Source organism: Buceros rhinoceros, unplaced genomic scaffold (assembly GCF_000710305.1).
Source record: "Buceros rhinoceros silvestris isolate BGI_N320 unplaced genomic scaffold, ASM71030v1 scaffold17121, whole genome shotgun sequence".
Classification (NCBI taxonomy): Eukaryota; Metazoa; Chordata; class Aves; order Bucerotiformes; family Bucerotidae; genus Buceros; species Buceros rhinoceros.
This window is the reverse complement of record NW_010393847.1, coordinates 20,940-31,251: the sequence shown is the minus strand read 5'-3', so window position 1 is coordinate 31,251 and position 10,312 is coordinate 20,940. Positions and strand designations below refer to the sequence as shown.

General features: G+C 49.2%; 1 protein-coding gene across 1 annotated transcript in view; it reads right to left on the bottom strand.

Moving 5' to 3' along the window:
* Positions 1-4,790, bottom strand: part of LOC104501255 (sentrin-specific protease 2-like) — a 5,345-nt gene extending 555 nt beyond the window's left edge. Inside the window, 10 exon segments of the mRNA XM_010145035.1 lie at positions 211-306; positions 855-939; positions 1,505-1,584; positions 1,732-1,935; positions 2,355-2,486; positions 3,057-3,113; positions 3,115-3,198; positions 3,391-3,497; positions 3,976-4,031; positions 4,627-4,790. Of these exon segments, the coding sequence (XP_010143337.1) occupies positions 211-306; positions 855-939; positions 1,505-1,584; positions 1,732-1,935; positions 2,355-2,486; positions 3,057-3,113; positions 3,115-3,198; positions 3,391-3,497; positions 3,976-4,031; positions 4,627-4,790 (1,065 nt within the window).
* Between the last annotated feature and the right edge of the window lie 5,522 nt (positions 4,791-10,312).

Below are 10,312 nucleotides of genomic sequence, written 5' to 3'. Positions count from 1 at the left end.
CCAAGAGGAATCTCAAGGATTCAGCTAGGAAGCAGATCCCAGACGTAAGGATGGAGAAGGCAGTTCCACACCCAGCAACCAGGCACCAACAACAGAGAGAGGCACAAAACCTCAGCCCCTGCCCCAGACACAATGAACAGCTGCTGCGGAACTGCCCTGGCTCCTGTGTCTGTGCCAGGAGCTCTGAAGCTGTGTATGACCTTCACTCACCTGTGTAAAGGTTATTGGCTCGTCTCTGGAAATGTAATCTGCATATTTGCACATAAACACCCCGCAGTCGCTCCCATTCAATTGCTGCGGGATTTCCTAATGAATGAAAAAGACAACGGAGGATTTTCCTCTATCCCCAGAGAAAAGCAGTTTGGAGGTAGCCCATGTTACCCAGACCGACCACACACGAAGCAGACACTCACGAACCTACTTGCACAACCCATTTACCCCTTCCCAACACAAGGAACAGACCCAATGAACTGCACATCATCCCTCCCCTCTGCTTCCCTGACTTGGACGTTCAAGCCAAGTTCCTGGCAGGCTGCTAAAGGATAGCAGCCTTCCTCCCCGCAAGGTGTCCTGAGTTTGCACAGTGTCGTGTTTCCTGAACCGAGGCTTTAGATACGGAGCTTTTTACTAGTCACTTGCTGAGAAACGCCTGCTCCACCCTTTGCAAGGAGAGGCCCTGCTCAAAGATTTCATCCCAGCATGGTTTCCTGGTCCACCTGCAGCCTGAGGGGGGACCGTAAGAACACGAGAGGCTTCCGGCACTTCTCCAAAGGCCTGGACTTATGAGGAAGTGTGAAGACGTCTGTGACCAAGAGTTACACTTCACATTTCAAAGCCAAGGAGTGCTCACATACATGGGGCTCCATGCTGTGCAGAGTCCACTCGGAAGAAGCCAGGTCCACATTTCTTTTCTCCCGGCTTTCTTCTTGCAGGTATCGGCTGTTTAAAACAAAACTGAATCACACTTTGTTCCCGTCGCTTAGGCAAACAAAACGAGAGCTGCTGGAGTTTGACAGGAAGATGAATGGCAGGACAGTCAAATGCCAGAGGATCCTCACACAGCAGCGGTTTGGAGGTCTTGGGAGGAAGAATCCACATCTTCAACTGATAAACATAGTGGGAGGCTGTGAGCTAATGGTCAGCAATGAGGCCAAGCACTCCCAGAGAGACGTCCACAACAGCATTAAGCTCCCTGCTTCGTAGAGGTCAGAAACTAACAGAGCGAGGACACGCGTGCCATGGGGCTGTCACATATTTGACGGTGACGCTTTGTTTGTGCCTGGAGTGGGAAGGTGGGAGAACCCAGGCATCCAAGACCCTGGGTGGAGGGGACAATGTGAGACTAGGTCAGGTGCCAATGTCACACAGCTCACAGAAAGCAAGTCAGAGGTTTCTGTTTCGCATCTACAACAAATGTGAAAACTTGCAGTCGTATTAGAGGGACAAAATCCAGAAACCTTTCCGCAATTCATGCAAGAAAAGCATTGACTCAGCAGTTACTTACAACAAAGTCTGACAAATCTTGTCTCCTTTTTGTCTCAGGGAGTCATAGTACGTGATGGTTTTCTTTCTGACATCTATGACCTGTTACGAAAAGCAGACCCTTAGACAAAGCACAGCCTGCTGCTGCACATGCCCCAAAACCAAAATGACTTTTCTTGATACTTTCGTTCTCCCCATCCAATTCTGGAAAAAAAAAAGAATAAAAAAAAAAAAGTCAGTTTGACTCACCACTAGTGCCCAGTGCATTCTCAAGTGAATGGGCACTAAGATGATGTCCTGCTCGAAGAGGTCCACGCCTCGGGTCCATCTTCGAACTCCCGTGTACCCCCCGGAAGTCAGCTTGGTGTAGAAGAAAGTATTGAAAGCATGGACCGTGGGATATCCTGCCTTCTTGTTTCTCTCCACCAGCAGTTTCATGTAGAAATTGATGACCTGGACCATAAAGAGTAAACCTGAGATGTCAAAGGCGACACTTGCTGACCAGAAGAAAAACATATAGCAACATGGCTTTGCTGGCCACCCTTAAGTAAGCAGCTGAGAGAACTCCAGTCTCAGCTGTCAGCCTTTGACTGGAGAATTTTGCCCTTGCTTCCTGATGCACTTTGATCAAAACACCCACCACCTGCTCCGGTAAGGCAGACTTACTCCTGGAAGCTGCCGAATACAAGAAGGAAAGGAACTCCCAGGCACACTAGAGGCCCTGAAGGACCTCAAAGAAGAACTGTCCAGATATTTCAAGGTGCTGCAGTGAAGGTCGTCAAATAACTTTGACGAGGCTTACGGGCACAGGGAAGGGGTATTTTTCAGTAAGTGCTAAATTAGAACATTTGTTGTGCTGCAGCTACTTTTACCTCGCTGTTCAGCCAGCGAAGGCCACATAGCGTGCCGATGTCCTCCCGAGTGACCTTGAGGTTGAAGGCACAGCTCATGATCTCCTCTGGCTGCCCTCTGCCAAAAGCAGCCCTGACCTCTCTCTCCATGGCCTGGAATGAACAGTTCAATGGGGAAGGACTTGTGAAATGGAGCACTGAGCACGCTGACGGCTCTGACCACTGTTACACGCACTGCAACCACGCCCAGTGTGCGTACGTGACTCTGCGTGACTCTCGAGGACACAACGTGCACGAGACACACGGGTGCCCCACAAGCAGTGCAACACCATGGATCAGCAGAAGCTGATTTTTCAGGTTCGGTCACCACAGTAGGACAGGCTTAGAGGCAGAGCCAGCAAGAATGTAGGAATCCAGTTGGCACTGCTCTAGGAGACTGTTGTTAAACCTGGACTCATTTTTGTCTTGGTCGCAGAAGCCCTGCAAACCCAAACATAGGTTAGCACGACCAAAGGAGTGATGTCACACCATAAATCCCTACAACCAGCTTTCTTGCTGACCCTGGCACTGTGCAGTCACAGCTGCAGACACTCGGTAACAGGTCAAATGCCAGTTCTGCAGATTTCACAAAGCCTTTAAGAACCACCTATAACAAATGGCAGCAGTTCCTCAGCCGCTGTTTCACAGCCTTTTCTTTTCTCCACAGCCTGTTGGCTCTGGTACCTCTGGGAGCGGAGAAAAGGGTTCTGCTGGTTTTTCCAAGCTTGAGAATTTCTTTTCTTACCGCATCAAGGGCAGGTGATTTTCTGGATGGAACTGGTGCCAGAGGTGACTGGCATGACCCCTCTTCTGCTCCATCCAGTCCCTGTTAGAGAGAAGGACATGAAGCTAGCGAGCAAGTATGCATCGACTGGCTGCTAGGAGTCCCCAGGGGGTCTTAACCAGACTCCACAGCTTGCCATGGCTCGGAGCAGGGCCAGCTCCAAGGTGCATTAGGGAGAGCCACTTCCTCTTTCAGCTTGCACAGATTCTACCTCCTCTCAAAAGCCTGGCTAACCTCTTCTGCAGACTCTGTGCTGGGAGTCGTGGGGCGTTTCCTCGCCGCCCTGGCTGGTGACCACACAGCAGCGGAAGCTTCTGGCACTGTCTCAGAGACAGCGTCACCTGAAAAACACAGACAGGCCGTAGGAGAACATGATTTAAAAGGGGAAGAGGATTCTCTTTGCAGTAAAGCCATTCTAAAGCAGTGGAACTCCTTTCAAGTTACACACCCTGCTAGCAGCAGCGCTCAGAGGGGATGTTGGTGTCCGTGGGCTTACCGAGCAGTGCTTCTGAGCCGGAGCAAAAAGACTAACAGATGGCCATGGGGACAGAGTGGCTTGAAAAGCCACCGGTTCAGTAACAAGACTGAAGGACAAGAGCCAGGGTTTTCCAAGGCCCATGAAACCTAAGCAAAACCAGGCATCTTAAAGACCTCTGTCATGTGCAATACCTGTTTTCTGCTTCTTGGCTGGCGTGGCAAGAGGGGCTTAAAAAGCCACCGGTTCAGTAACAAGACTGAAGGACAAGAGCCAGGGTTTTCCAAGGCCCATGAAACCTAAGCAAAACCAGGCATCTTAAAGACCTCTGTCATGTGCAATACCTGTTTTCTGCTTCTTGGCTGGCGTCTCGTCAGGGCCTCCCACAGGCGGCTGAACGCTGAGGACAGAAGAGACAAAAGAGTGTTTTGCAGCCACAGGCAAGCTTCTGCCAGGCTGACTGCCCTTGGGACAGCAGTGCCACCTGTGAGAGCACTGCTTTGTCCTTTTTCACTTTCCCAAGCCTTGGAGGCTTAGAATGAGTTTGATCGCAAGAGACTCGGGACTAATTCAGAAATCAGTTGAGAAATGTTGCATGTCCTGGAGAAGGCATAGCCAGGGAATGCCAAAAAAAGGCAAGGAAGGAAGGAATCTCTGCTGAGAAAAGAAGATTTTGAGACTGCTCTGGGTGCCGAGGTGCGCCCGTGGCCTCCTCGCCACTCTGGACAGCGCCTCTTTCTGCCCAGCATTCTACTTGCCGCCCCAGCAACTACTCCCAGAGGGAGCAACTGTTCTGTCCAAAGACAGCAGGTGATTTTTTGCTTTCAAAAGCCAGCAGGTGATGGCACCTTCTCCTGGCAGGGAGAAGCCCCTCTGGCCCCGCACTGGCCAGAGATGCAGGGCAGGTGAGAGCAAGCAGCGACAGGGGGGCCCTGTCCTCTGGCTGCTGTTTCCTGTCCCCACAGGGCCTGGGGAGATGCAAATCGTGGCCTTACCCAGCCTTGCCCTCCAGAAGGGAGTGGCGCTTTTTGCCCTTCCTCTGGGCAGCACCCTCTGCAGCGACCGGGCTGAACGTGGGAGTAAGGGGAGGCGGGGGGTTCCGCCGTTGCTGCTCCAGTGAGTGGCAGGAGAGCCACTGTGATGCGGGGGCCAGTACCATTGTAACGCGGGAGGCCCCCCCCGCCCCGCTGCTAAGAAGCCAATCCCGTGGTCTCACCCAAGAGTGCTACTGTGATGGGGGGGCCAGTGCCATTGTGGTGTAAGAGGATCCGACTGCCCCACCACCCCCCACCGCAAAGCCCACCCCATGCCCCCAGCCCTGCTCTGGAGCTGCCAAACAAGCTTCCCTGCTGGGCTTTGTGCCTTCCGGCTTCTTGCTCGGAACCTTCACGTGTCATGACTCAAACCTGGGGCATTTGGTGCATGTCAATCCAGAACGCTGCTGCTCAAATGCATAGGGGTTACCTGTGTCCCATGTCTGGTGCGACAGTGAATGCAGATGAGTTCAGAATCTGGGCTCACCCAAAGCCTCTGCTGTTAGCGCCACTTCAGGAAGGGTGGAGCAGAGATGTCTTTCCTTGGAGGAGCTCGCAGCTTGGCCTTGCCTCCCGCCGCTCCATCTCATGCCCAAGCGCCCATCTGGGCACTCTTCCTGAGATGTACTGTTGCAGAGCTTGAACTCAACTTCCATCCCCGAGTTGTCCTTTTCAAACGGAGATCCTAATAAATGCGTCTGGGGCTGGACTTCTGCCTCTCGTTCTGTGGCAATAAAACCTCTTCATTTTCTAAGAGGATACAGGTTCCGATGCGATGAATAGAGAACAGTTGCAGCAGTGTCATTTTGGGTATGTCTAAACAATGGTGATTTTGATAGTCCTTCACGTTCACATGATCCTGTTCAGGGACATCAACATTCAGTAAGTGGATGACGCGGGGCAAAACGAGTCATTACTTGCTCTGTGCGAGGGGCACTTTAGCCTGGATGGCAGAGGAGTCAAGCCACTCTAAACTAACACAGCCCAGCAGCAAGCAGAGTCACCGTGCGGGGAGTTCACTGTGCCATGATAAATACAGCTGAACTCCCTGAACTAAGCCACTACTCCACAACTTCTACAGTGTTTCCCAGAGATGGAGACCTTGGCAGTGGAGTCAGCTCTTTCTAGGATACAATCCTATATTCTTAGCAAAAATGGAGAAAACCCTTTTTTCCCCCACCGTGAAAGCAGCATAGAGAAAACATACAGAGACACTGTTCACAGCTCTGTAGGTCTTTTCTAGATAGCCCCAAAGGTCCCTTAGTGATCATTAGGGCCATGCTCTTAATGGTATCACCTCCTTTTTTCCTGCTCCTCTATGACTTCCATTGCTTTTAGCTCTTTGCACTGTGTGGTTTCACTGAGATCTTTTCTGGAAGGAGCAGGCACATGTGCCGGTATGGGACGGGTGTCTCCCATTGTTTCACTTGACTTCCATAAATAAATGTAATGGCTTTCTACAGCTGACTGTTTAGTTCAAAGGCAGCGTGACAACTTTAATATGAGTTATTACAACACAACAAATAAAATTCACCACAGACAAAGCACTAAGGTAGGAAAGAACAAGTTGGGAGTAATGTAACAGAATAATGGTCAAGGGGAAACATGAATAGAAACAGAAAAAAAAAGTTGTGTACACAGTAATATGAACACAGTAATGGACATGGTACCAAGGTGCATAGAAATCTGTCACATGCTAACGTCTCAAGCAGGATCAGAGCATGATGGCAGCCTTCCTTGGAAATTAGTCATTTATAAATACGTGTTGTGTTCTGCAGCAACGGCAAGGCGCTGTCCCAAATTCCAGCTGAACTGAGGCTGCACTGATGAGAGAATAGAGAATTTCTGCATTTACTGGAAGTGGAAGGAGGCACAGAGTTCCTTCCTGACAGTTACGAATTCCCACCTTGCTGAAATGAAACCGTCCAAGCCCCAGCCTCGTGTTAGAATTGGGCGTCCATGCTGACAGCTACTGTGTGTGTAACGTGTGAGTGTGTGCACCCGTGTGCACGCTTGTGTGCACATGTCTTTGTCCCTCAAGAGCCAGAACTTGGCGCTTTCTGGCCTGTGCTATACTCTCGTAATACCATCTTGGCTGCGTCCCAAAAGGAAGGATGCAGTGACACTCAGACCGTAATGGGATTGCGCAGTGGGGGACAGTGACCTGCCTTCTAGCAAGCAGAGTAAGCAGCGCCCACTTGACATGTGTGAAGGTGTGCGATGACACAGATCTGAGCCTCACCAGTCTGCCTCTCTGTACAACACCATGAGCTGGCTGAGATGAAATAAACCTTTCCCTGAGGGACAGAATGCTCAAGACAACCAGGAGATGCACTTGGAAATCCTCTACTGGTACGTACTTCTTCTTTAGTTCGCTTTGTTGCCTGCAGTGCGCCTTTCAGACTGAACAGACATCAATGACTTAAAGCTACAAATCTGCTTAGCAGAAGGGAAGGAGGCTAGTGTAGGCAGGAGGGCTTCTAAATGAGCAGTTCAAATTGCAAATGTTATATCCCATCCACCTCCCTTCGGAGTCCTCCGAAAAGACCTCCCTTAACATAAAACGATGCTTGGGCATCTAGGACTCAGGGATGCAGAAATGAAAAGGCCACTTTGATTTAGCTGGAAAGGAAACGTGAGAGGTGGTGCCCTGTGCAACTTAAACCCTTACATCCTGACATCAATCTCTTAATCAGGAAGCTGTCAGGAAGAGGCACTTTTGTTAACACATGTCTATCTGGACAGACCTATTGCTCTGAACAACAGCAGGATTAAATTCACCAGGGATTATCCCATTTAACCTATTGCATTTCTCAGTGCATTATTCATCAACGAGGACCGCACTATAGATTACCCCTAATTACAACTGTGCCCTGCCAGGTCCCTCTGGAAACTCTGTCTTCAGCAGTGAACAGAGTTGCTCGCTCCTGGCAAGCTCCCGTCTTTCGCCGTTCGCACAGCTCTGTGACTTCCCAAACCTGAGCTCCCCCTGTTCACTCAGAGGCACTTCTCTGAAGAAGCCTTTAGCAAGCTGCCTGCTCATCACTCCTTCGGTTCATGTGCTTTACAGCGCATCTGGGCTGCTTCCGCTTGGTTTATCCTCTCTACCGCTTCAGCTTGTGTTTCCTGGCTCTTGAGTGTGTCTAGACTTAATCACAGAAATCCATCTCCCTGCCAACACGTATTTCAGCCGTAAAATGAGTTGTGCTTTTCTCTTAGACTACCTCGAGTTCCCCATGTTACCGTCTCACACAGTTTATATACTGTACTAGGACAGAAATACTGTACTTCTGTCTGAAATAGCACCCCCACTGCGTCTTGGTCACAAGAGTTTAAAATCTATGTATTTTTAGAATGAGATTCTCTGCCCCAAAACACGCTCCATTTGCAATTTCAGCCGGAGCTGAATTTCAGCAATTTCAGCAATATTCAAACACAAATACATAATGTGAATAAACACACATTTACTCCCAACTATTTATGTCTGTGCTTGAATGCTTACCTCTGGTTACAGCAGGAGCCCCAAGAACCTGTCTCCAACACGGCGGCTTTTTGATGTCTTTCCCATCGTACAGTGCAGCTACACTGCATCTGGGAAACAAGAAAATAAGAATTAAGGCATTAGGTGTATTAGCACATGCTCACATCTTCCTCTGTGCGTTTACTAAAGGGCATACAGAATGATGCCCAGTGAGGCAAACCACCAGCTGTGCACGGTGCCTGGGAGGGAGGACATGCAGTTGGGTTAAGGTAGATAGAAAAAATAGCGGCAATTTCAGCCGCTATGTTTCACTTGTTGAAGAAATATGCATGGCAATTTTTCCCCTGCAGTCTAATTACACAAAAAGCTTTGTGTTTAGATACCGGCCTTGGTAGTATAAAGGTGTGGACTTGGATTTATTTGCCAATATTTGACCTTTATCTCATAAAATAAGTACTCGAAATTTTGTTAATCACATACAGTATATAGACTTCTAAAGACTGTTGCATCAGAAATTACTCTGCTAAAGAACTACCTTAAGGCAAAATTCTTGAGTAAGAAAGATTTGCACAGTCAGAAACTTTAAGAAAGTTCTCCTCTCTGCCCCTTGTGGTTTCCTGCCTCTCTCTAGAAGTCTGCAAGCCCTGAAGGGCCCTATGCTCCATTTGTGCACCTGTATCTTCAGTTCGCCTATAAAACTTCAACAAAAACCTCAGGTAAGGAGGCTAATATTCAAACACAAATACATAATGTGAATAAACACACATTTACTCCCAACTATTTATGTCTGTGCTTGAATGCTTACCTCTGGTTACAGCAGGAGCCCCAAGAACCTGTCTCCAACACGGCGGCTTTTTGATGTCTTTCCCATCGTACAGTGCAGCTACACTGCATCTGGGAAACAAGAAAATAAGAATTAAGGCATTAGGTGTATTAGCACATGCTCACATCTTCCTCTGTGCGTTTACTAAAGGGCATACAGAATGATGCCCAGTGAGGCAAACCACCAGCTGTGCACGGTGCCTGGGAGGGAGGACATGCAGTTGGGTTAAGGTAGATAGAAAAAAACTCATCCTCACTGTTTGGACTCACTGTGGAAATGGGCCAGACTCCTGGGCCCTTGCTTTGCCTGGAGAAACCCTGTATCTGCCTCTCTAGAGGTATAGGACACTTCTGATTCTTTCCATGCATCACACCTAGTGCTGGAATTTATGTGGGTATGCAAGAAGGACATAGGATTACCGAGAATCCATGTGGAGCAAACAGAAAGAGAGAAGCTCTTGGCCCTCCTGTCCTAGTTTGGAAAGAGAGAAGTGGGCAGATAGGGAGTTAACATGCACCTAGATGCTGGAATACGGGGACAGAGTGTTTCCGGGGAGATAAATTAATGATAACAAAACTAGGAAGTTTCGTCCCTTTACGTGTGTGCGTACCAATTTCAGTGAAGTGTTGTGAGTTTGCTTTGCCTCGAGCTCTGGGTACTGTGAAACACAGCTCCACACAGCACGTAGACTGATAGGCATTTTTGACCTGCAGAAAGAGCTGTGCAAAACCAGAGGGAGAAACGAGGGTCTGATTTTCCTCTGGTCTCGCAGGATGACTTCAAGAGAAGCCCAGGGAAGTCGGTGGTGTTGGAGCAGCATAAGACCAGATGCTCATCTGAAAGGATTCAGGCACAGTGGAGAGATTGAAGTTTAAGGTTCAGCCAGGCAAGCCTTCCTGCTTACTGGAACGGCTGACTCGAAAATGACATATACGCTGAAATGGGAGCAAAGTCCTGTAATAAATAACCTAACCGTGCTTCAGTCATTTCCTTCTTTGTGCAGCAGAGAACTGGCACTGGGTGAGGGCTCCCTTAATGGCGACAGTGCCGGTCTCACCTTCCTTTTCCTTCTTACTCCGATGAAAAAGAGGGAAGTAAGCTGCAGAAGCCAGACAGCAAAGATTTCTTCTGGAGAGGTAATCTCCCAGCCTGTGGGGTGCAGTTTGGATTAAGGGGCTGAGTTCTGTCTGAAAGAAAAGCAACGGAGAGAGCCAGGCATTGTCGGAAAGGGGCCATTCAAGCGGGCTGTGGGGGGGTGGGGTGGTGGCCACTTGTGACTTAGCTGGGAATAAGCATTTTGATGTTGGAACTGTGTATCCCGGGATTCTATGGGATCTCGTCCC